We start from the raw sequence: 26,673 nt of genomic DNA, 5'->3' as shown, positions 1-26,673 counted from the left end.
TAACAATTTTGATCATTCTTGGACATTGCTATGATCATAACATACATATAACATTTTTTTATTTACATAACAATAATAATCAAGATTTGAAAAACTATTTTTGAATATATATTAGGTGCTTGAAATGGACACCAGTCCAGTAGTAATTTTACTGTTATTGTTCCACAAACATCACCAAAAATTTTGCTCTTACACAGTTCTTGGTCAAGGCCCAACTTGTCCAAGTTCCATTCATTTCGATTCGACAATGAATATGCCCCAACACTCGACTCTTCTAACAAGTCCACTGTCAGAACTTTGCAATTGAATCTGCCAAATTCCTCGCAGACTGATCAGCATATTTTATTTTGTTGACTCCCATTGTGATTAATCCACGAATACATTCTTGTCAAAGAATCACTTAGGATGTTGTTGTAACGAACCAAGAAGGTTCTTACTTAAAAACCATTTTACAAATCATTAGCTAAACCCGTCTTATCGATTATATCTTACTGAAACCGATTGTTTGATATGAAAATATATAAAGTGGCGAGCTTCAAGAGCTAGCTAAATTTGGATTGTTGGAGTCGGGGAGCCGGCAAAGGAGTCGTGGTCGTGGTCATGTTCGTAAGTATAAGTTATGATTCATTCATTTTATTTTAGAAGAAGAAATTGAGACGGTTGTTTATAAATGAGCAATTAATGTTTAACTTGAATAATAAATAACCTTCGATAAAAAAAAAAAAAACCTTACTTCATTATTGAATTGGACATGTTATTACTATGCTACACCATATGATATAAATGTTGTATTATCTTCTAGCATTGAGATGACAGTTGGGAATAATTTCATTATAGATATTATAAGTGGGGTATTTTGTTATATAATCCTAGTCAACAATTAATTTTTAAAAATGACATTACACTTAATGAAATTATTTTTAAAAAAATAGTTGACCAGGTACATTTTCCTAAATATCCATTTTTTCATGTTGCATCTGCCATTGATTCAAATTAAAATGGTTAACTTAAAGGAGAATTTCAGATAAATTACATCCGAGGAAGTTAATTAAATATTACATGTTAACATTTTGTACATCGTGAAAATGACGTATTTTTCGTTGTGACTTACAATTCAATTTTTTTATAACAATTCATTATATAATCATGAGTAAGTCTCTTATGAGACGGTCTCACGAATCTTTATCTGTGAGACGAGACAACCTTACCGATATTCATAATAAAAATTAATACTCTTAGCATAAAAAGTAATATTTTTTTATGGATGATCAAAATAAGAGATTCGTCTCACAAAATACGACCCGTGAGACCGTCTCACACAAGTTTTTGTCCACAATCATTATAAGTTAATAAATATATCTTTTAATTCTTATTTTTAGGAATCAAAACAAATTAAATCCTATCTCTGATTTTGAAATAATAAGAAAGGATCGATGATTAAACAATTTCGATTATGGTTTTAGAGATTAATTTCCATTAATTTGAATCAATTTATATTTTGAAGGGAATCATTATCCAGTCTTGTTGATTTACACGCAAAAGAGTAGTATTTATTTATTCATATATAATGAATGCATGATCCAATTAGAAGACACAGTAGTTCAAATAATGGCACATGGTGGTATACTGCTTTTAATTCTCACTTTCGTGGGGATTTCGCACGGTCAGCTCCAAGTAGGCTTTTATGCCAACACATGCCCCGACGCGGAGGCTATAGTCACCGGCGTCGTGCGTGATGCCGTCGCCTCCGACCAAACCATCGCCCCCGCCTTGCTCAGGCTTCATTTCCACGACTGCTTTGTTCAGGTCAGGTCAGGTCAGGTCCCTTATATGGCTAGCGCTCGTAACATTTCTTGACAAGCAGTCTCTTAAGTACTGAGTAATGTGCATTGATTGTATCCAGGGATGCGAAGGGTCGATTCTGATAGATAATGGAAGGGAAGCAGATGAAAAGCATGCATTTGAGCATCAAGGAGTTAGAGGGTTTGATGTAATCGATATTGCGAAATCCCAGCTGGAATCAGCTTGCCCCGGAGTCGTTTCTTGTGCAGATATTGTTGCTTTGGCTGCCAGAGATGCTATAGTCTTGGTACATACATACATACATAAATACATACATAGTAATTCTCACACAGAACACATTCGGGATATGTAATGGCAGATTTCTTGAAGCAGATGTACAGTTTCGATTAACGATGATTAATTTTCTGGGATTTTGCTAATTTGTAGGCAAAAGGGCCATCGTACGGGGTGGAAACAGGTAGAAGGGATGGTACGGTTTCTGATACAAAAATGGCGGACAATATGCCAGATGTCAGTGATTCAATTCAGAAGCTTAAACAGAAGTTCTCGGAGAAGGGATTAACGGAGAAGGATCTTGTTATTCTCAGTGGTAATTAATTAAACAAAGTTTCACCTTCATTTTCACCTTTTTTACGCTTACAATCTGTCTTAAACTCAATTCTGGTACTGGTAAGGGGGAAAAAATTATATGGATTAAGATATCCAACTACGAATATATATATATATATATATACAGCCTCTCTAGTGGACAAAACTTAGACTCACTCGACTTAAATTAGATCATTTAAGTTGTTAACAGTCAATGTTTCTAGTGGGAAATTTGAGAAATTATGGAAGTTAATTAAACCTTTTGCATGTGATCATTTAATTGGATGACACCTAAAAAGTATAGTTTTTTTTAAATATAGATAGATTGAATACGCATTATGCATGTGAATAGATGCAACTAGTTTATTTAATGAAACGTCAATTATTTAGTTTATTTTGTGGTATTCTCAATTATTCTGTTAACTTTCGTATATATTTTTATTTTATTTGTATGTCGCTTTAAATACGTAAGTAGACCACACTGAATAAAAAGAGACCACATTTAATTTTTTTTATATAAAAAAATTGATGTTTGCTGTGTATAGATGTGATGTACTCTGGTTGGAGTCCGTTCGATTACAGCTAATATCAATAGGACACGCACCATTAATTAATACTATCATCGGAAATTTTTCCAATTCATCTATTATATATATATATATATATATATATATATATATATATATATATGTTTTTTGATAATTAGAATAATGATTGAAGTCAGATTAAAAAAACTTTGTGACAAGGGTGAAACTCATCGATATTTATAATAAAAAACTAGTACACCTACGTACGTGTTGCATGGTTGTATAATATTTTTTATAATTTATTTGATTTATATTTAAATGGGGATCAAAATAAGAAATAATGATATACTACATTGTAATTTTGATTTATAAATTAAAAAATAAAAAAGTAACCTTAATAAAAATTGAACATATAACCTAAACCCTAAGAAACAATGTCCATATCCGTTGAACTAAATATAAATTATATTAAAATTTTAACATTTTATTAATATATATAATTATCAAAAAAGACCATAATATCAAAATTAGTTACTCTAAATATCTCAAACTTAATAAAATAGTATAGATAATAATTTTGAAATTAAATAAAAATAATATTTTTTCAAATAAAATATATGTCATGTGAAATTGATCCGTGAGACGGTCTCACGTGAGCTCTTGTGATTTATAAATTACATAGATACATAAGAGCTATTGAGATGGATTGTAAATTTAATGTTTTTTTTTTTTGTCTGCATGTAGCTGCACATACAATTGGTACCACAGCATGCTTCTTCATGACGTCAAGGCTCTACACCTTTTCCGGCGGTGTCGGCTCCGACCCGTCTATAAATCCGGAGTTCTTTCCGGAGTTAAAATCTAGGTGCCCGCTAAACGGAGACGTTAATGTTCGGTTGCCGATGGACCGGGACAGCGGCCAGACATTCGACAATCAAATATTGAAGAATATCAGAGGTGGCTTCGCTGTGTTGCAATCCGATGCTAGTCTCTATCAAGATGAGGTTACACAGAGTATTGTGGACTCATATTTTGAGTCATCTAGGCCTTCATCGGGGCCGTCATTCGAAGCAGATTTCGTCGATTCCATCGTGAAATTGGGCAGAGTTGGTGTGTTGACGGGATCTGAAGGAAGAATCAGGGCTGTTTGCAAATCTTTTTAGTATACGTACACTATACTATATATACGTCCATAAAATCATATTTTTCAAATATAAAACATAATTTTGTTTTATTTGACAAAAGGATGAAATAATATACACCTTAATTTATTTAATAAAATAAATATATTTAGGATATGCCTTCGTATCCACGAAAATTGAATTATTGAAGTATTATTTACATCTATTACTATTGTTCACTAACAGTGAAGTTGTTGTTCTATTTACTTAGAACATTATCGTTATTTCAAAATTCTCTCTTATTTTAAAAGAGTAAAAGTAACAGTCATTTGTAAAATTATTCAAAATGATCCGTCATTTATAATTTTATTTTATTTATTTTAAATAAAATAATATATAGTAATATTTTCCCCAATTTATTTAGTATAGATTGTTAAATAAAAATATATAAACTTATATTATATCCATTATTTTTGTCCGCAGACGTTTCTATTATTATTCAATTAGATAAAGAGTGAGTTTCATTTGAGACGATTTATGTATTTATATTTGTGAGAAGATCGACGTGATCCATGTCTAAAGTCAAAATTAATACTTTTGACATAAAATAATATTTTTCATGGTTCGGATCAGATAAGATATTTGTCTCACAAAATTTATATGTGAGACGATCTCATAAAAGATTTTTTTGTAAAACAAATCCTCGTCGGTAACTTGTAAAATTCCAACTTCTATCCAAAGCTAAATAAATTCGAAATAGACTAAAATTTTTTGGTAAAAACTTGTGTGAAACTGGTCTCACGAGTCGTATTTTTTTAGACGAATTTCTTATTTGGATCATCAATAAAAAAATATTACTTTTTATGCTAAGAGTATTATTTTTTATTGTGAATATCGATAGAATTGACTCGTCTCACAAATAAAGATTCGCGAGACAGTCTCACAAGAGACCGTCTCAAAAAATGTTTGGAAGATATTCTAGTAGACTAAAAAAATGTTTGGAATAACTTCTACTTATTTGAAGTGACTATTGTAGAGATTGTAAAGAAATGAGTAAGAAAAAAATTTATTTTTTAGCATAACAACAACAATATCCATAACATATACATATTATCTAAATTTTGGTACGTACAACATCAACAACATATTCATCTAACTATTATTATATTTCGAATATTTTGTATCAAAATAAATTTATCATGTACTAATATGAAGCTTGAAAATTTATATAAATTAATAAAAATACAAATTCAAATGACAAAATTTGAACAAATGCAAAATATATGTAAAAATAATAATGGAAATGTAAATGATAAAAAGTACAATTTTTTAAAATATTAAATATTTGTAATAATATATGATTTTAATTCTATAAATTTCATTCAAAATTCTTAAAAAAAACATATAAAAAAGAAATTTTAGATTTTTAAAAATCTTCAAAAATATTTATAAAAATTGACGACAATGTTGAATATCACAAATTTTTTAAGGATAAAAATATCAAATCACAAATTTTTTAAATAAAAAAAAAAACATTTCAATCTTTATTCTAGCTTCTATTTATAATTATAGAAGTTGAAGCTCAAATAGATACCCACAAACACTTTTACCCAACTAGAATCTAAAAAAATTCTTCTTACAAGCTATTCAAATCTGACCAATAATCATTAAAGTAGATTCATTTACATGGTGGGAATATATTTAAATAACATTAATCTTGAGTTCAGAACGCAGAGGAGTGGATTTTCGAACTTCATAGAAGAGGAAGGAGGCGGTGGAGTTGACCGTGGTTCTGATGCGATGGCGGGGAGTGGGATTCAGCAGGTACGTGAAATGAAGAATGAGAAGCTATTCTCAAGGGTTCATCATCTCATGCAACTCCTTGAGAGGGTTTTGGCTTGCAAACCAGCAAGTTTAATTTACTTTTTCTAGGCAGATCCAGGAACTAATTAATAAAAAAATTACTAAAAATTTAATGATCTTGTTGTTAAACTGAGAGATATTTTAAAGTGAATAACTAGAGATATAACTTTAAGTTATTCGACTCGATATGTAGTACAAACTATAGATATAGGTAAATATGAATATGTTGCGATATGGATACATGATTGGATTTGTAGGTGCTTCAAAGCATAACAGGTTGGTGTCGGTGGCTTTCTACCCCATTCTAAAAGAAAGTTTTCACATCTACTACGGACACACTGGAAACAATGGCAGTCTTTCTAGATCGATTCCCACAGCTTGAAGGGCCGGATTCGATCAAAGTTTACGAGCTTTTCTGTCGCCTCTCCAAGTAGTACGAGGAGCTCGACGCTTGTATGATTGGAGCAAGACCGTTCCTAAGCCCGGCCATCTTAAAGAAACAGAGCAAGCAGAGGCGATAGTAGAAGTAGATATGCTCACAATGAAGGCGTTGCCACCACCCGAAGGATTGGTTGATGAAAAAGAGGTTAAAAAGGAGACGAATGTGACGTTGGTCGAGCCTGAAAGAGGAGAAAAAGATACAAATGGGAGAATTGGTGACCTTAAGTGAACATAAACCAAAGATCGAAGAAGGAAACAGATTGGCCCTAGCTTTGTTTGATGAGCATTCAGCACAATCAGGCGCTGCTGCAGCACCAAGTTCGACATCATGGGAAGCTTTCAAGGACTTGTCGGGAGATTGGGAAACAGCCTTAGTTAAAAACCCCGGCGGTCTCTCAAACCAAAAGGGCTCCTCCATTGGAGGCTTTGATGGGTTGATGTTTGATGGGATGTATCAACATGTCATAACGAATAAAACCGGAGCTTCTAATGGTGAAACGATATTGGTTTTATACTCTAATAACAGCGCCCTTTTGCCGACTCGCTTGCGGTGGCCCCTCCGGCGTACATGCAAATGATGGAGATGGAGATGCAGATGAAACAGAGTTTCGTAGCTGAAGAGCAAGTAATGTGGCAGAGATATGCGAGGGATGGGATGTGCGGACATGCGGGGTTGGGAGATATTCGACGACAGGATCCTCATCGGTACGCAAGAAACTACTGAAAACACATCTGGAAAACGATTCCAAATTCCAAGCGTATGTTAATAAAAAATATACATATTGTGTGATTACGTTATGTAAGGCACCTTAGGTAATATGATCGTGTTTGCCAGCCTGCAGAGAGATGAATGAACAGCAGTGGACTCATGCATTTCGTAAATGGGGCGAAAGTAAAGTTTTAAAGCCCCAAAAATTGAGGGGGACGAAATCATGTTCTTGTGAATACAAGGGAAAAAAGAAATGGCGGGTCATTTACTCTGGTAGATCGATTGTCTATATTTTGAGCTCTGATTCCTTCTCTCTGTATAATCAAGTTTGTTGATACGACCAAATCAAGACTTGGGATCCTTAGGATGTTATCCATCGAGGGTTATAAGTGTTTTTTTTTACAATTATGTAAAAAAAAAAATAGCGGTTTCTTTTCTCTTTCTTGGATTAATGGTTGAAATTTTACTCATGAAATAATACGAATAACACAAAAACTTTTGTAAGATGGTTTTACGAGCCACTTTTGTGATACAAATCTTCTATTTGGGCTACCCATAAAAAATAGTACATTTTATGTTAAAAGTATTACTTATTATTGTAAATATGAGCGGCCAAAAAAAATTAGAACTTACTACTCTAGTTTGATATTATGTATATATCAAGTCATTTACGTAGAATAAGTCTCATACAAGATGTTCTCACATATTTATATACAGAGAGCGATCGATCTGATCTATATCTATAGTGAAAAATAATATTTTTAACATAAAAATTAATATTTTCATAGATCAGGTCGGGTTATATATACGTCTAATAAAATTAACTTGTGAGATAATTTTATAGAAATGTTGTTATTTACGTATCTCAATAACACATCCATGTCTTTTTCAAATGAATTAATGATTTTTTAATTATCAATCATTAGAATCAAAACTAGTATATCTTCTATATATATATATATATATATATATATATATATAATTATATTTTTATATTTAGAAAATAGACGGTTATAAAAAAAATATTTAAGTAATTTAATTTTTGAAAATATATGAAATTTGATACTTATATGAGTTACTAAATTTACTAGTATAGATTCTTTTGGGTATTTTTGTTAAATAAAAAAGAATACTAATTTTGAAATTTGATCTGGATATTTTTGTAAATTTTAATTGGTGTAACCATGTCTGCCACCAAAAATTTCGGGATCAAGATCCTCTGTTGTGGGTTCTCCACAGCAGAGTGAGATGTCTATTAAAAAAAAAAATTTTAAAAAAATTGCTATTTTAATATTTTAATTATTTCAAAATCAAAATTATATTTTTTATATTAAAATATGTGTTTAATAATCCAATTTAAAGTTACAATTTTATTTTTTGTTACAAATATATATTGTGGGAGTAAAATGACGCTCTCTTATTACCTTTTTTTATAATTATTTCAACTCTTTTTTTAAAAAAATGTTAACAAAAATTTAATTTTTTTGATACAAATATATGATTCCCAACAAAGAAGAAAAAACGACGGTGCATGTAATTTTTTTTTTAATATTATAGTTCTTTTTTAAAAACTATTTTATCTTTTTTATCTTGGTAATTTTTTATTTAGAAGTTAAAATTTTATTAATCATATATTGTAACAAAAACAATAATCTTGTTGGTTTTTTTATATTCTAATTCTTTTTAAAAACTATTTTCTCTTTTTTTGTATTATTAATTTTTCTGATTTCTTTTTTATCTTGTTGATTTTTTGTTTAGAAGTTAAAATTTTATTAATAACATATTTGTAACAAAAATAATAATCTTGTTGGTTTTTTTATATTTTAATTATTTTGAAAAACTATTTTCTCCTTTTTTGTATTGTCAATTTTTCTCATTCTGTTTATACCATGTCAATTTTTTGTTATTATTTTTAATTGTTCGATAGGTTCAACCTTTTTAAATTTTTGTAAATTTTTTTAATTGGATTATTTCTTATATCCATAATATATATTTCATGTATTTAGACGCTAATTTTATTTTTGTTACAAATATGTGATTAATAAAATTTTAAATAAAAAATTAACAAGATAAAAAAATAGAAAATAATTTTTAAAAAAGAACCATAATATTAAAAAAATTTACGTGTATCGTCGTTTTTTCTTGTTCGTTCGGAATCACATATTTGTAATAAAAAAATTAAATTTTTATTAATATTTTTTTAAAAAAAGAGTTGCAAAAATTATAAAAGAAAAAGTAATAAGAGAGACGTCATTTTACCCTCATAATATATATTTGTAACCAAAAATAAAATTTTAAATTTAAATTAGATTATTAATTACATATTTTAATATAAAAAATATAATTTTGCTAAAATTTTATTAATATTTTAAAAAAAGAGTTGCAAAAGTTATAAAAGAAAAAGTAATAAGAGAGACGTCCTTTTGCCCTCACAATATATATTTGTAACCAAAAATAAAATTTTAACTTTAAATTAGATTATTAATCGCATGTTTTAATATAAAAATATAATTTTTATTTTGAAATAATTAAAATATAAAAATATCAATTTTTTTAAAAAAATAAAATAAAAATTTAATAAAAAGCAGCCTCTGCTGTGGGGAACCACAGCAAAGGATCTTGATCCAAAATTTTCACACTTAAAAGAATAGTATAGACGCACACAATATTATTAAGCGTGAAACCTGTAACGTAACTATTTTATACTAATTATTTCCCAAACATAATATTTTAATTTTTATTAAAAGTATTTATAATAAAAAAACTGAAAAATAATATTTTATGTAGAAAAAATGTTTAAACACCATCACACTTTATACAAAAAATTTAATATTCTAAAAGTACATATTAAACAAAAAAATTCCTTCATGATCATCCAATCATCGCTTAAAAAGGAGTATTGTTCTGTTTTGATGACTTCTAATTTAGTTAATTTATGGTTTAGTGCACATAAGTGTGGATAATAAAAAAATATAGACATTTACAATATGAGAATAGCAAAATGAGATATATGGATAATTTTTTAATTCGATTGTCGTAGAATTTCAATCAAACACCGAATGAAATAAGAACGTCATTCACACCAAACAATATCTATTTCGTAATAAAGTGTTATAGCTTGGACAATCTTTTATGAGTAACCCAAATTGTGCAAAGTAAATCTATGACCTTCCGATTTTGGTGAAGTGCTCGTTCACCACTAAATTGTATTGTGATACTTTTTATATGTGATGTATCTTCCAACAAGTAGAGAGTGTGCATTATTGAGTTGGTAACATGCAAATTCCCATTGTAAACTAGGCAAAAACTTCGGTGAGACGGTCTCACGGGTCGTATTTTGTGAGACAAATATCTTATTTGGGTCATTCATGAAAAATATTATTTTTTTATGCTAAAAATATTACTTTTTATTGTGAATATCGGTAGGGTTGACTCATATCACAGATAAAGATTCGTGAGACCGTATCACAAGAGACTTACTCTTGTAACTATATCCAAGTCAAGATACCCTAATTATAGTCTCAAAACATTTTTTTTTTAAAAAATCTTGTTTTTCAATTTAATTTTGTGAGATATAGATTTTTTATTCATTCATAAGAAAAAACATTAATTTTTATATCAAAAATCGATTTATTTAAGTTATATAGATATGTGACACATCATCAACAAAACAATTTGTATTTGTTTGCGTTCAACTCTTAGATGAAAAAATCCATTATAGTGGAGCGTTCCATAACATATTCAGTAAACATTATTTTTGGATTACATCATAATCGGGAAGAGGGATCGAACCCGAGGAACCGGTTAATCAATAGAAGCTAAGACCATTCGACTACAAGCTTGATCTCTTTTCAGTAAACATTTAATAATTACAAAGTTTTTTTTGTTTAATTTAAACTTAATTTAATATAAAAATGTAGTTTGCATTTTTTTTGTCAGTAGAATAATACAACTGGTTTAGCGTGAAACAAAAAGGGAAGAAGAGTAGAGAGAGAGAGAGAGGTTTGACTGAGCATTCATTTTCTCTGCAACGACTTCACCTCTTGTCCCCAGTTTCCCTTTCACTGACCGTTGATTACTCCACCATTCAGTTTACCAGCATATCTATTTGATTCTTCTACCAAATATTTTCAAAAGAATTAGGAGTTGGAGTGTTATTGGCGAAGCCTTTTTGTTCCCTACCTTTCCCTTTTGCTGCTACGTTGGTTGTTTTGACTCGGGTTGTTGATTGCCTTCAGCTGAATTCTGGTGGGTTTTGATGATTCAGGGTTTTTCTTTGATTTTTCTGTCGATGTAGAGGAGGGGAGGTGCGTGGTGATGGAGTAAGCGGGGTCGTATTGGGCGAGTAGTTGTGGTATCTTGACGATTAATCTAGGTTTGTTGGGGTTGATTTTGGGATCAAAGTTGAATGGATCAGTCAACTACCTGGGTCTCTTGCTCTTTTTTCTTGTCCTCAATTCTGGTGCTTGTTCAATTTTCGCGGGTGTCTGCCAACGCCGAAGGTCTGTTCTGCTCCCTGATTCCGTTGCTTTCGGAGTTTTTCCCCCTCTGATTTTGATTTAACTTGACGTGTTGACTCTTGTTTTTCGTGGGATTCAGTTGAACTGAATTGCAATCTAGTTGTGTGTTCACCCTGGAATTTGTGAATTTACAGGTCAAAACGTACGGAATGCCACTACAAAGTTTCTTTTTTTTTTTGTGAGGATATTGTTTAGAAAAAAATCTCTTACTTTGTAAATAATAGAGATGGCAGTTGAGACACAAGTTCATTGCTTTTATTTTGGCCGAAACTGCTAAGTACTCGATTTTATTATTTAGTAAAATTGGAGGTCGTCTTATTATTTTGTTGATGACTATAGAATTTTTCCACTTGTTGCTGTTGGCTTGTTGTTGATAGGATAATCTGATAACGTGTGCTGTTTAGTTGTGACCAAACTAACAAATGAAAATTTGATGGTGTTTAGAATAACATTGTACTTTGGTAGGTGATGCCTTGAATGCATTGAAGATCAATTTGGCTGATCCTAATAATGTTCTCCAGAGTTGGGATCCGACCCTCGTTAATCCATGCACTTGGTTTCATGTTACATGCAATAACGAAAATAGTGTTACTCGAGTGTAAGACCGCTTGTGTCTCCATTGAGTAAAGGTGCTTAATTTGCTTCTTTGTAATTTTGAGAGTATAAAAGTATTTTTGTTTCTGTTTATGCTCAGCGATCTTGGCAATGCAAATTTGTTTGGCACACTTTCCCCACAGCTTGGTCTACTTCCGAATTTACAGTATCTGTAAGTCATTATTTTTGGGTGTCATTATCAGTTATGTGTATATTCGTTTTCAAATGTTCTATACTTTACCAGAGACTTCGATGATAATAACCTCTCTTTAAGTATTTATTTAACCTTTTTTGCCAGAATTTACAGAATATGGTTCTTATTATCATTGTAACTACTGTTACCAGTTTGGTATTAGTCAGCGTCCTTACTATTTTATATTCTTGGGCAATAATTCTGTGTAAAAGACAGTCTGATTTTGGAACGACCTCAACCTTGTTGCATGAATTCCTTGGTTTTGTATAAATTGATGTTTGCATCTGCGACTCAAATCAAAGTTAGAGAAAAGGAGAATTTTGTCGAATGACATAAGAAATTTAGCAAGATACATGACCTTATTTGATTGCAAGATGTGGCTCAAAGATCAGCTATTATGCTCGATATCCATTTAACTTTTGCTGCTACTTTCTGAGCCATCACTCTAGCATGTATTATCCTTAACGATGCCCCCTTGTCTACATCTCTTTGTCAACAACTTCATGCATCTTTTCTTATCTTTCCTTTTTTTTTGTCCGGAGATATGTTCCAATGATGTGTGTGAGCTCCCTGTTTTTTCCTCCTATCTTCTTGTCTTATTTAATTTTCTTTATTTCAAATAATTGTTTGGCTTCTCTGGTTCACATAAAACAATCTCTCATTTTCTTTCTTGGTAGGGAACTTTACAGCAACAATATCACTGGAAGAATTCCAAGCGAACTAGGAAGCTTGACAAGTTTGGTGAGCTTGGATCTTTATTTGAATAGCCTGATTGGTCCAATCCCTGACACATTGGGCAACCTTCAAAAGCTACGTTTCTTGTATGGTTCTCTCTTTTTTAAACTTTCTTTTACTGTGGCTGGATCTTTTATTTAGTTCTTGAGAATTTCTTTTCCTCTTCATCACACCTTGAGTAGGAAAGTTAAAAATCAGAAGTGAGTGATTGGTTTGTGCAGCATTCAGATGTGCCATATGGAGCGGAATCACTGAAGTCTATTCTCCTGTTCTTTTTAAAATTAATTTCCTTTCACTTCTTCAGAAAAGTCACCCAAATCAGCACATCTTTATAACAAATGAAGTTAAATGATGGAAAGTATAACTGACATTGCCTTTTGTTCCAAATCATTTAGTCTAGGCTCTAAGTTTAAACTTCTTTGTTTTGTTAGTCATTGATTTTTGGTCTATACTGCTATCAAGTGACAGTTAGAGCCATATGTGCTAGGTATGGTTGCAGTTGTTTAATATAGATATTTTGCAGTAAATACTAACTAATTCAAAGCAGAAGCTCAGTAACCTTAAATGTGAATAGAGGATTTCATTTCTGTTATTAAATTGCTGAAGCTGTTCCCAATACTACTTATTATTCTTATTTTTCAACTGTCATAGGATCGATGCTACCATGGGCTTTAGCGAAAAGGTGATCTTTTATCACAGTGAATTGTGATTTCTGCAGAGAAATCAACTGATAGAGAAACATGCACACAAACTTTTAATTAGCATGTACAGAAACTCTATTAGTGTTTGACTAGAAATTCCTGGGAAAAATTGATTTTTGACATGTTTAATCTGAGAAAGAGAAGAAGTTGTCACGCCAAATCATAGCTGATGTGTTCTTCTGTGTTTCTGTCACGCGGGATATGAATTATTATGCTACATGTAGCAAACACTTTAGCTGCTTTGTTTTTTCTATCAGTGATTTCTTCATTCTTTGAAACATGATAGTTTGTCCTTAACCTTTAAACTGACAGGAGGCTCAACAATAACAGTTTGACTGGAGAAATCCCCCGGTCACTTACTAATATCACGACACTTCAAGTCCTGTATGGTGGCAGTTGATGATTTCTTTGTTACTTTATTATTTTCCTTTTATTTTGGTCTGTTGGGAAATAATAATCATGTCTTCCAACAAATGCAGCGATCTTTCAAATAACCACCTGACAGGCCGAATTCCAGTCAATGGATCCTTTCAGCTTTTTACTCCTATCAGGTTTACTACTGTTCTATCTGCTTGTTCTTATGTCAAGCAAAATGATCCGTCAATGCATCATTCTGACTCTGGGCTTTCTACCTCTCAGTTTTGCCAATAATAACTTGGAAGAACTTCCTGTATCTCCACCTCCTCCACTTCCGCCTTCATCTCAATCTTCGTCTAGAGGTTTGCCTATCCTTTGTGCCTCATGATTTATATCCTTTTCCTTACCCATAATGAAAAATATGAGCTCGGTCATTTGACTTGATGAATGTGCAATGAGCAGATCTGTATTAAGGGCACCGTTTTTCATTTGATGTAGTCACCAGAACATTTTTGTTCGGCATTAAATTTTAGATTAGTCTATTACAGAGTGATTTCAACTGTGGTAACATGAGACTCAAGGAGTATTTGGTCGCTAACAGTGATGATCTAGTTAAATTTTGTTTATCATCTGAATGAATGAAGTATGCTCATCAATGAAGAACCATTGCAGTTGCCAACAGTGCTACTGGAGCCATTGCAGGAGGAGTTGCTGCTGGAGCAGCCCTGCTATTTGCTGGCCCGGCAATTGCGCTTGCTTGGTTTCGTAGAAGGAAGCCAGAGGATCATTTCTTTGATGTTCCTGGTTTGTGGATTTTGAAAAGGCTGAAAATATCATCATAAAATGTATAGCTTTTAGTTTTTTCGCTTATTTTGTGTATTCTTGTAGCTGAGGAGGATCCAGAAGTCCATCTGGGACAGCTCAAAAGATTTTCACTACGCGAATTGCAAGTGGCATCAGATGATTTCAGTAATAAAAATATCCTCGGCAAAGGTGGATTTGGTAAGGTTTACAAAGGCCGATTAGCTGATGGTTCTCTAGTAGCAGTAAAAAGACTCAAAGAAGAGCGCACTCAAGGTGGAGAGCTTCAATTCCAAACAGAAGTGGAAATGATCAGCATGGCTGTGCATCGAAATTTACTTCGCTTGCGTGGCTTTTGCATGACTCCTACAGAACGGTTGCTTGTGTATCCTTATATGGCTAATGGAAGTGTTACATCGTGCTTGAGAGGTACGCTTGATCTGCTATTAATATTTTTCACCGGGTGTTTACTTCATGATTCACTAGTAACTGAAGATCCATGACTGTTGTAGCTTTAAAAATGATATCTTGAGAGAGATTTGTATGGTTTCCTCACAATTCAGCAAATCGATTAAAAGCTCGTGCAATTTTATTTCAGCATTCGTATATCCGAATGAAACAACAATCATTCCATGCCACAAACTACTTTGTAACTATCTATAACCAGCTTATTTATCGTCAAAACCAATGCAGCTCAGTACAAAATTACCAAAATATTTTATGATTCTAGAGGATTATTTTCCAATTGTCCAAAGTAGCAAACACTACGTATTATGTATTACTTTTAATGAACTTGTCAGTGCATTACTGTAGAGAGACCTGAAACTCAATCTCCGCTCGATTGGCCAAAACGAAAACGGATAGCTTTGGGGTCTGCGAGGGGTCTAGCTTATTTGCATGATCACTGTGACCCTAAAATCATTCATCGAGATGTCAAAGCTGCGAATATACTATTGGATGAGGACTTTGAAGCAGTTGTAGGTGACTTTGGGCTGGCCAAACTTATGGACTACAAGGATACTCATGTTACGACGGCTGTTCGTGGAACAATTGGTCATATTGCTCCCGAATACCTCTCCACCGGTAAATCTTCTGAGAAAACGGATGTTTTCGGTTATGGAGTCATGCTTCTTGAGCTGATCACTGGTCAGAGAGCTTTCGATCTTGCTCGACTTGCCAATGATGATGATGTGATGTTACTCGATTGGGTGAGCCATATTATTTAACTTATACTGTTTGTACTGACGAATCTTTAACATTTAACACAGCTTCTTGGAATTTTGGATGCTGAATCTGTTTTTACACTCGCGGAAACTAGAGATGACCATGTTTCACTCGTGAACCAAACCTGGTTCCAACGTAGTTAGCGGTTCCATGATTTAAATCATTCAAAGGTTTGGGTTTTCCCAATCCTCGAACCGCTGGGTCAGTATCGGCAAGTTGACCATTGGGTTCAGATATTTGTTTTTAATTATTCTTTAGAGATAAGCGATACTTAGGTATTTTAAATTTAAGTTTGAGCTCCATTTCTTCTTCATTTAAATTTGTATAATTAAATTTTAGTTGACAAATAAATTGTTTTTAATTTAATTTTAAAATTAACTTTAAAAACTTTTTATAATATATAGTTTGTATTTTTTCATTGTTTTTAAAACTTGGAGAGTTAAATTTAGTTAAAAATTCTTATTGACAAATTTAAGATTTTTTTTTAAAAAATTGAAGGTCAAGCCGGATATGATGGTTTTGTATCGAATTTGGTTTGCATCCGAATCATTTCGATTACTGCTGAGGGTCGGGATCAATCTCCTGCTTCCGACCCAGGAACCTATGGTCTGGTCTAACGGAGACTAACAATTATTTTTAGTATTGAATTCGGTTTGTATACCGTTTCAGTGTTCACGCTCAGTTCATACGTGAAAATGCATGTACTTGAAAAATGTCAGGTCAGGGGACTTTTAAAGGAAAAAAAGTTGGAGACGCTCGTCGATGCGGATCTTCAAGGTAATTATGTGGACAATGAGGTGGAACAGCTGATCCAAGTAGCTCTGCTCTGCACCCAGAGCTCCCCATTGGAGCGTCCAAAGATGTCGGAAGTTGTGAGGATGCTGGAGGGTGATGGCTTGGCTGAGAGGTGGGAAGATTGGCAGAAGGAAGAAATGTTCCGTCAAGAATTCAATCACATGCGTCACCCGAACACTGATTGGATAATTAACGACTCCATTTCGAATATTCGTGCCGACGAATTATCCGGGCCAAGATGATTCTCCATCAGTGGTTTGGAGACTCAGCAACGTTGTATTTTATTTATAGTTTTTATTGTTGTAAATGATTTTTATTTTCGATTTTACGCCCAAGTTCAAGTGCTCATTACGTTTCAGAATTTTGATGTTGCAGGGTGTTTATACTCTTTATAGCTTGTCAGTTGTATTTCAGATGCTCTCGTATCCATAGCGCAGGAATCGCTGTGGAAGAATCCAACATGTATTTAATATTTACGGATAATGCACTCTCATTTTATATTCATTGAATAGGCTAAGATTGTGAAAGAATAAGCAAAGATTGCTTCCACAAAAAATAAAAAAAAAAATAAAATCCCATGACGTGGGAACTACAATTTCTTGCTTGGGGATAGCTGCTGATACATTTATCAGCAAGAGATGAATATGAAATCATTTTATCTCTTAACTTTTGCATGTTTTGGTACTTTTAGTTTTTCATTTTAAACTTGTGCATGTCTGTGTTTGATGTTTCACGTGTCTTGTGTCGCAAGATGTTAAAAAACTCTCCCTCAGATTTCATGGTTATGGGGTGCTGAACGAAAATCCCTTCAAAATATACTTAGAATGTCACTGGCTGAGTGGTTATTTTTAATGATGACCAGAATTAAGTTTGCGTAGAATTATATGAATATATCTTCTTTAACAAACAATGTGAATAGATTTCGTTGGTAATAAATTTAGAGAGATTTGTTGTTATATAATATGGCTCTCGAACGCAACAAACAAGTCCATCCCACGCGGCTACAAGAAATCTGCTTAATTCCGATTATTATACATTTCCTTTGATTACTATTACAAAGTGATCTCGAATCAAAGCAAAATCCATGTCGATGGTGTATGACAACCGGGAGATGGTGGTTGGAGCCGTTTTAAAAAGAGAGGAGCCACTGTGCCCCAGCTCTAGCTCCTCATTTTCATATGATATCAGTTTCGATCAGCATGTTTCTGGTATTATTTTCAATTAGCTTTCGTTTTATCAGGTCAATTAATGGTTAAATATTGGGTGTTTAAGTCGAGGTTAGAGTTCAACTATATTTCCTTAAGACGAATTTGACTCGCACACGGTATATATGGAACGTGGCAATCTTCTCCTAAAATACGATTTTCGTTTTATGATTCCAAGACAGAAAACCGGCTGAACTTCAATATGTTTTGTGAACTCTGTCGTGGGCTGAACGAAAATAGGCTAAATAATTTGAATTTGTAGTGTTTTATGCAACATGCAATTAGAGATGTCTTCCAAACATTCCAATATTAATTGGGCCAAAGCCCATTTTCCAACAAAATCAGATCATTTATCACCAAACCAATGCACAGCTCAACATAGTATTGTTGAAATACTACGTGATTCTAGAGGATCATCTGCCGGTGGTCGAGTATAGCGCGGACTATGTATTTTTTAAACAGCTTCTTGGAATTTCGACTATTGTACAGTGTCCATTTTAAATTTATACATGAAGATATATACGTACTTGAAAAATGTCAAATGTCAGGTCCGGAGACTTTTGAAGGAAAAGAAGTCGGAGACGCTAGTCGATGCTGCTCTTCAAGGTAATTACGTAGAAGAGGAGATGGAACAGCTGATCCAAGTAGCTCTACACTGCACACAGACCTCCCCATTGGAGCGTCCAAAGATGTCGACAGTCGTGAGAATGCTAGCTTGAGGGTGATGGCTTGGCAGAGAGGTGTAAAGAATGGCAGAAGGAAGAAATGTTCCATTTTCCAATTTCCCCCTGTGTTTCAGAATTTTAATGATGCAGGATGATTATACTCTTTGTGATTTGTTTGTTGTGTTTCAGATGCTCTCATATCCATAGCAGGAATCGATGTAATGACACTCATTTTGTATGTGTGGAATAGGCCAAGCTTGTTAAAGAACAAGCCAAGTTATATATTACATACGTATCCTCCTAATCTTTTTGAGCTCAAAAAATCTTGATTCTTATAGCTTCAATTGGTCTCTTAGACACATGGATTAAGTACATACCGAATGTTAAATAATTTGATGTTATAGGATAAGAAATAAAAATATCATTAGTGGAGTAAGATCTTGAATTGAATGATTTAATGTAATTTTCCTGCTTCCTTTGACCTGTCAAATTTCTTGGCAATACGTATGATGATATGAATGAGACTTGAGCTTTATGTTGGCAATCTTAGGCGTAGTTATTACTTATTATCCTCCAAATCTCGTCTCGTCTTTAAATGTGAAAGCATCAGTAACTTCCAACTCGGGTTTAAAACGTAGTTGGTAGAAATTAATGACGTCTCCTAGAAAAGCAAAGCATCTGGAAACCATTTGGCTGCGTTTCCAATGGCAAGTTGTGTGAAGAGACGACACTTGTTTGCTCGAATACTAGTGAACTTATGCATTACCGGTTTCTGAGACGACTTCAACAACGTGATCATCGGAAGGTCCCTCGAATACATCCCATTTTCGTCGCGTTCCTGTTAGAGAGAATAAAGTTTTACATGATGAAGATTAAAGTTTCTCTTTAGAAGTCTGAGTCAAGAAATCGTGGAACGTCTGTTTATTGTTGTTGGGCTTGATTTACAGATCTTGATTTGATTTGGTAAGCATGATAAACCCAAGCTAACATGGTATGTATGATCTGTTTACATTCATCTTATTGCATGGTCAATCTTTTGTCATAATCCTTTTAATTAGTTTGCTCATATGCCATTCTTTTTACTCCTTTTGTGTAATGTGAAGAAGTCAGTTTGTGCTCTCTGAGGGCGAGTTTTACCGGTTTGCAATAGCTTCACGCCGAAGACATGGAAAGTCTCTTGCAAGAATTCGGCAACATTATGCCGCAGGAACCACTTGGTTTTCAAGAATCACAGCCATCAATGCAAGAAACTCAGCAACGAGATCATTGTTCCTATCCCAGTCTATCGGCGCATCCACATCAGGTTCCGGATCTGGCGCTGTATTTTGGTGGTTACAATGGCCTACTTGATGGTGGAATACCAAGCACCGAATCCTTGTGGCAAAGAATAAAGTGGACGAATGAAATGGTTAAGCTGTTGATTACTGCCGTTTGTTATATCGGCCAGGATTCATTTTCTGAATCTCCTGAGAGCGAAACGAGAAGTCGAATAAAGGGTAAATGGAGGGCTATCTCGAAATGTATGATCGAACGGGGTTACTTTGTTTCACCTCAACAATGCGAGGATAAATTCAATGACCTCAACAAAAAGTACAAGCGACTGAATGATGTAGTTGGGAGCGCAGATTCACGATTCGTGGTCGAAAACCCGGCTTTGATCGAGACCATGGACATTCGAGTGGAAACCAAAGAGGAGGTTCGGAAGATTTTGATGTGCAAACAGTTGTTTTACCTAGAGATGTTCGCGTATCACAACCGGAACTGGAACTATATTCCTCAAGACGAGTCGCTAAAACTTTCACTGCTATCTGCTCTTAGGGGTAAAATCAAACATGTTTCTCGAAACGGGATTCAGGAGATACCAGCTGTAAAGAGACAGAAACAAGGAGAAGATCGAGTAGTTTCTACTCCTCCTGAGACACATTCGACACAGGTTTGCGAAAAGGATCACAACCCAGCTATTATAGCCCGTTTGCTGCAGCTACAAGAAATGAAAAGGCAGATACAAGATGAGAAGATAGAGCTGGAGAAGAAGAAGTTCGGGTGGCTAAAATCCAACCAGTTAGAAGACAGGGAGTTGCACGAGCTGAAGCTAGAAAACGAGATCTTAAAGTTCGAAAACGAACGATTGATGCTCGAGCTCAAGAGTTGGGAAATCAGGACTAACAAGAACTGATTACACGCTTCGGGGCTTCGAACCAAGTCCAAGGCCTGCATGATTTCCATTTACATCGTCCACAAATTTGTCTTTCGCTTTGTTATTTCTTTTTGGCACATACTGGAGCGTGTCTGTTTCATGTGTTCTCCGTGCATGTTAATTCTCTGCAACAACTATCTCTAACTGAGCATTTCAGAAAGAAAAGTAGAAAGCTTTTATAAAAGATGACATGAATGAATCAAATGAGGGGATTCGAGTCATCAGTCGATCCTAATGAACATGTTCAGTCCGGGAAACAAGTCAATCTGAGTGATACACTAATGAAGTTTGGGTTGTCACATGCATCACATACAACGTTAGTGATGCCCGACGAAAATTGCTCGAAATATGTAATCTATAACATAAATTGAAAATGTAATACTTTTGGCATTAAAAACAATATTTTTTCATGATTTGTGTCGGGTTTGAGATATGTGTCACAAAATTGACCCGTGCGACAGTCTTACAAGAATTTTTGTGATGATGGTGAAGATAAAATTCAAAATCATCGCATCTTCTTATATTTGGTTTAAGATTTATAAAAATTGGAGTTTCTGATATAAAATTATGTGAGACTCGTAAATATTACATGATCCAAAGATTTAAACGGATCTATCATGTTCGACTTACGGAGAAACTGGCCGGCTTATGAAATTAGTTGAACTTTAGCATGTGTGATATCCTCTGGGATGTTCTTTTTGTCACGCCCCGAGACCGGGGTTAGTCGACACTGGCGTTGTCTCACAATCACATAATTGCAAAACAACGAGCCTCGTAGTAAATCGCAATAACCGGTCTTTTTCATAACAAGTAATCGTCTTTGCAATGCGATGAAAATAAAATGCGTAAGCGAGATACATGATAATAAAATTAAAAGACGGAATAAATTCGACTGGTCTCGAATTGGATTGACTTCATCACCATCCCCAAAAGTAATCTTGCTCTTCATTCTCGATTTGTTCCTCGTTCTTATCTGGGTGGGAATGTAAAGGGTGAATATTTTGGGAAATACTCAGTAAATGAGGGCGATCGTGCATAACAAATATCAAGGATATATATACGAATAAATTATCGAAATCTCAATATTAAGCATGTTGAATCAAGTACTAACACAAATACGAATATAGCACTGAAAATCATCTCATTTTCTATGGTTTTTACTGATCAGTCTCCTATATGTTACTTCTCTAAGGGGCGAGGCCAAATAACCCATCGCATCAGGGCTTAAACAAAGCATATCAAAGTTCGGAATTTCCTTTACAATTTCTAAATCAAATCATTACAGTGCATTTCAAATACTCAACATCCTTTCAAATATTATAACTGATATCGAACAACGAATAATTCAGGGGATTTCATACCAAATGGAAATGAATATATCATGACGATCGAATTTTCAAAGTCATATTTAATTTATTTTCGAAATATATCATGCTCACTTAAAAGAAAATAAGTGTGCAATTTTATATAATAATATCAAAAACCTACTTACAAGAACAAGTGTGGCAAACAAAAACTCACTTACGGAAGAATATATACATAACAAAAGCACACTTACAAAGGACAAGTGTGTAAATTATAATATAGCAAAAACCCACTTACGAAGGACAAGTGTGCCAATTATAATATAGCAAAAACCCACTTACAGTGTTTTGAATGCTAAAGAAAAACGTGGATGGTGTTGCACTGGGTATTCGAATTTTCTTCCCGATCCGGATTGCGGCAGGGCTTCGCTACTTGAGGATGAAAGCTTCGAAAATATGGAAGATGCTAGAGAGAATTTCGAAATTCTAAGGTGTGAATTTCGAGTTATGGGGCCTCCTATTTATAGGCGCAGGATAAAATCCTACTACCATAATTAGATTGATACACATTTCCTATTTACGGGATAATCTTTCCATATATGTAAGATTATTATTCCCTAAATAAAACATTTCCAAAATTCGAATTAATGGCTTCTGGACTGGACTGGATGAACATAGACTGCTTTCTTGTACATGCTCGTGACGTATCTGGACTGTATTGCAAATTTGTTAGCTTCCTTATTGAGAAAACTTCCTTATATGCGATATATTCTTTCCAATTACGGTGGATATCCAGTCTTAATTTACTGTGTATGCACTGGATTTCGATTTTCATGTATTTATTGGCTTGGAAGATTTTCTGCATACCATGTATTATTTATATTTTCGAATTCATTATAACTCGAAAATAACTTCTTATACATGTCTATATTTCATTAAATAATTACCTGCCCAAAAATTTGGGTTCTCACACTTTTCCTAAATTTCAGACCCCGGATGCTTTTTATGAACCAAAACAGGTATTTTAAGCACTAGAATGTCCAAAAATAGCGCTATTCTCCCTACATTTTAAGACAACAATTTCATCACACAAAATCCCCAAAACATCTCACACTCTCCAAAATACTTTTTTCCTAACAATAGAGTCCTCCTCATCACAATGGAAACATTTATTTCCTCGTACATAAGAGAAGTTCCATTTGGTTTGTCACATGTTGCTTGCTTTGTCGGAACATTGGTTGCCCTTTATGTTGCTCACTGGATTTACAGATGGAGGAATCCTAAATGCAATGGAGTTCTCCCTCCCGGTTCTATGGGCCTCCCTCTCATTGGAGAAACCATCCAATTGGTCATCCCAAGGGCCTCTTTAGATCTCCCTCCACTCATTAAAAATAGAATGAAAAGGTGTGTCCACATTTGTTTTTTAGACAAACTTTATGATATCTATAATCTGTCCTTGAACATTAAAATATTTGAATCGCACTAATGTTTTATGAGAACTCGTGCTATGTCTCAGATATGGCCCTATCTTTCGAACCAACGTAGCTGGACGACCTGTGATTATTACTGCAGACCCCGAATTCAACCATTTTCTACTCAGACAAGATGGGAAATTAGTCGACACATGGTCCATGGACACTTTCGCAGAAGTTTTCGACCAGGCAAGTCAATCTTCGAGGAAATACACCAGAAACTTGACTCCTGAACCACTTTGGCATCGAGGCCTTGAGAGGGAATCTCCTCCCTCAGATGCATGCTATGGTCCAGAAGACCCTCTCCACATGGTCAAGTCGGGGATCTGTTGAAGTTAGAAGCGAATCCGTCACGGTAAAGCTTCATTCAACACACTTTTGATCGATCATTACACCATTTTACGACATCGAAATGATCAAGAATTTGATCTCTGTTCATGACAGATGGCTGTTGATTGTGCTGCGAAACAAATATTTAGCGGCGATGCACCAGACAAGATAAGTGATATGTTCAGAGACTTGGTTGAGGGCATAATGTCTTTTGCTATCAATATCCCTGGCACCGCACATCATAAATGTTTGCAGGTAAAGAAACATAGAATTCATCAAGTTATATTAAACATTTTACCAGAAACTACATTTACCGATTGAAAATTGAAAAACTTATCAGATACACAAGAAAGTTCGCGAAATGATGAGGGATGTAGTGACCAAGAGGCTTGCGGAATCCGAAGGGAGCCACGGTGATCTTCTCGACCACATCATCGACGACGACAAAAACACAGAATCGTTCTTGAATGAAGACTTCATCGTTCAGTTAATGTTCGGATTCCTATTCGTCACCTCCGATTCTATCTCCACTACACTGGCATTAGCTTTCAAGTTGCTTGAGGAAAACCCATTGGTGATGGAGGAACTGATCATGAGTAGATGACATTTTCGAGAATATTTAACATTATGGGCATGCATATAAATGTTTGTGACATAATTACAGGCGGAGCATGAGAATATACTCAAGAAAAGAGAGGATCCAGAGTCGAGTCTAACATGGAATGAATGCAAAACGATGAGCTTCACACTTCAGGTCATCAATGAAGTACTCAGGCTTGGGAACATAGCCCCTGGATTTTTTCGTAGAGCTTTGAAAGATATCCCAGTCAATGGTATTTGTTTTTATATTTAGATTTTTTTTTTTCCTTTTTATAATGGAAAAAATTCTAAATAAAAAAATTGTAAAAATTTTTCCTACGCAAATCGACCCAATTTTCAAAATATTTTACACTTATTTTATATTTTACATGCATACACACAAGAATATGTAATGTTTATATACACTATGTTACACACAACGCGTGTGCATAACGCGCACAAAAAATCATGATTATCAATATATTTGTTAATAGTTATAATTCTTAAGGATACACAATTCCGAAAGGATGGGTGATTATGATAGCCACGGCTGATCTTCACCTCAACGCTAGCCAGTTTGAAGATCCACTTAAATTCAATCCTTGGAGACGGAAGGTTAGAATCAAATTCCTATTAAACTGTTTCAAAAGTTGACCTACTTTTATTGGATCATTGTTTCAAATGATCCAATGTAGAATTCTGAACAATAATTGGTTTTTTGAGCAAACAAATTTATGGGATGGCTTTTCTAACTTGTTTGGGTTTTTTAGATATAAAATTTCCAAGAGTGGAATTTAGAGTAAATTCCAACAATTTTAATCATTTTGGACAAAACAAATATACCGAGTTTAAACCATTTTTATGACAGGAAATTCAACCAAGTGTTGTATCAAAATGTTTCATGCCGTTCGGGTCGGGTCTGAAGCAATGTGCTGGCGCGGAATACAGCAGAGTCTTGATAGCTACTTTTTTACATGTCTTGGTCACAAAATATAGGTAAATTAATTACTCTCTCTCAATATTAAATGCCAAAAAAAAAAAATGAATGAACAAATGGTTATAACCTAATTTAAATTTATAGAATTCAAAATTATAGAGTACACCTTTGAATCATGAACGCGAGTTACCAATAAAACTAATCTTACTCTATCTTGCTTAATATATAATCGATAATATAGAGTGATTAATGCCAACAAAATTTGATAATAAGCCAACAACTTTGCTACCTGAAAAAGAGAAATTGTCTCCAATGACACATCACATGTCCCCTCCATCATCATTTTCTAGTCATTGTAAATTTTCCTTTCATAAAAAAAGACCAATTGGTATCCCAATTATAGAGAATGAGGATAATATTTTTTATTATTATCATTTTGATTGATACTTGCAACCCACATGGCCAAATCCACCTTTTTTCCACCTTACATATCACACCTAATTTGCGTTAACTCCGAGTAATCGATGATATAACACTATTCGATCGAGAAAATGTTAATAAAAAAAATCGAAATTTTGATCATTTAACACGACAGTAAGACCATCTCCAATCATGGCATCACAATGGTGTGGTGCCATGACTTTTCACTCCAATCCAACACCAAAACTGGCGCTGGATTGGAGCAGCTTGTAATGCTGCACCACAATTTTTTTTTTATTTTTTTATTTTTTTTAGTTTTTAATTTGATTAATTTAATATAAATATTTAATATTTAATTAATTAATATTTTTTTGAAATTTTAATTATAAAATTTTTAATATTCTGATTAGAAATTAATTAAGTTGTAAAAATAAAAAATAAAAAAAACATAGATTGAAAAAAAAAAGAATATTATCGGAATATTCTATTGTAGTGTAAAATGTAGTGCAACGTGGTTGGAGATGATTTTAGTGTAACATCAATATAGTGCAGAATAGTAGTGCAGTGGATTGGAGATGGCCTAACCTACACT

General features: G+C 33.7%; 3 protein-coding genes and 1 pseudogene across 6 annotated transcripts; all 4 read left to right on the top strand.

The window, feature by feature from the left end:
* The first annotated feature begins 1,589 nt into the window (after positions 1 to 1,589).
* LOC142505317 (peroxidase 43-like) lies at positions 1,590 to 4,249 on the top strand. 2 transcript variants are annotated; one of them, XM_075618255.1, is made up of 4 exons: positions 1,590 to 1,806; positions 1,904 to 2,089; positions 2,230 to 2,392; positions 3,663 to 4,245. In XM_075618255.1, exons 1-4 carry the CDS (start codon positions 1,609 to 1,611, stop codon positions 4,079 to 4,081), a joined length of 966 nt encoding a protein of 321 aa, XP_075474370.1. In that variant the 5' UTR covers positions 1,590 to 1,608; the 3' UTR covers positions 4,082 to 4,245. The 2 variants fall into 2 exon arrangements, with proteins under 2 accessions (XP_075474370.1, XP_075474371.1); XM_075618256.1 differs by having other exon boundaries at positions 1,596 to 1,816; positions 3,663 to 4,249.
* A 6,767-nt stretch (positions 4,250 to 11,016) lies between these two features.
* On the top strand, positions 11,017 to 17,476 carry LOC142506250 (BRASSINOSTEROID INSENSITIVE 1-associated receptor kinase 1-like). 3 transcript variants are annotated; one of them, XM_075619450.1, is made up of 11 exons: positions 11,017 to 11,554; positions 12,038 to 12,170; positions 12,267 to 12,338; positions 13,049 to 13,180; positions 14,108 to 14,179; positions 14,275 to 14,346; positions 14,435 to 14,514; positions 14,825 to 14,956; positions 15,041 to 15,382; positions 15,767 to 16,161; positions 16,897 to 17,476. In XM_075619450.1, the coding sequence occupies exons 1-11, from the start codon at positions 11,461 to 11,463 to the stop codon at positions 17,212 to 17,214; spliced, it is 1,842 nt and encodes a 613-aa protein (XP_075475565.1). In that variant the 5' UTR covers positions 11,017 to 11,460; the 3' UTR covers positions 17,215 to 17,476. The 3 variants fall into 3 exon arrangements, with proteins under 3 accessions (XP_075475565.1, XP_075475564.1, XP_075475566.1); XM_075619449.1 differs by having other exon boundaries at positions 13,037 to 13,180; XM_075619451.1 differs by lacking the exon at positions 14,108 to 14,179 and having other exon boundaries at positions 13,037 to 13,180.
* Positions 17,477 to 19,338: 1,862 nt separating this feature from the next.
* LOC142505846 (uncharacterized) lies at positions 19,339 to 21,182 on the top strand. The gene is made up of 2 exons (XM_075618967.1): positions 19,339 to 19,805; positions 19,949 to 21,182. Exon 2 carries the CDS (start codon positions 20,008 to 20,010, stop codon positions 21,016 to 21,018), a length of 1,011 nt encoding a protein of 336 aa, XP_075475082.1. The 5' UTR covers positions 19,339 to 19,805; positions 19,949 to 20,007; the 3' UTR covers positions 21,019 to 21,182.
* A 2,320-nt stretch (positions 21,183 to 23,502) lies between these two features.
* On the top strand, positions 23,503 to 25,378 carry LOC142506027 (beta-amyrin 16-alpha-hydroxylase CYP87D16-like; annotated as a pseudogene).
* Positions 25,379 to 26,673: the final 1,295 nt, after the last annotated feature.

This window comes from Primulina tabacum, chromosome 10, assembly GCF_025594145.1.
Source record: "Primulina tabacum isolate GXHZ01 chromosome 10, ASM2559414v2, whole genome shotgun sequence".
Taxonomy (NCBI): Eukaryota; Viridiplantae; Streptophyta; class Magnoliopsida; order Lamiales; family Gesneriaceae; genus Primulina; species Primulina tabacum.
This window is presented reverse-complemented; position numbering and strand designations above follow the sequence as displayed.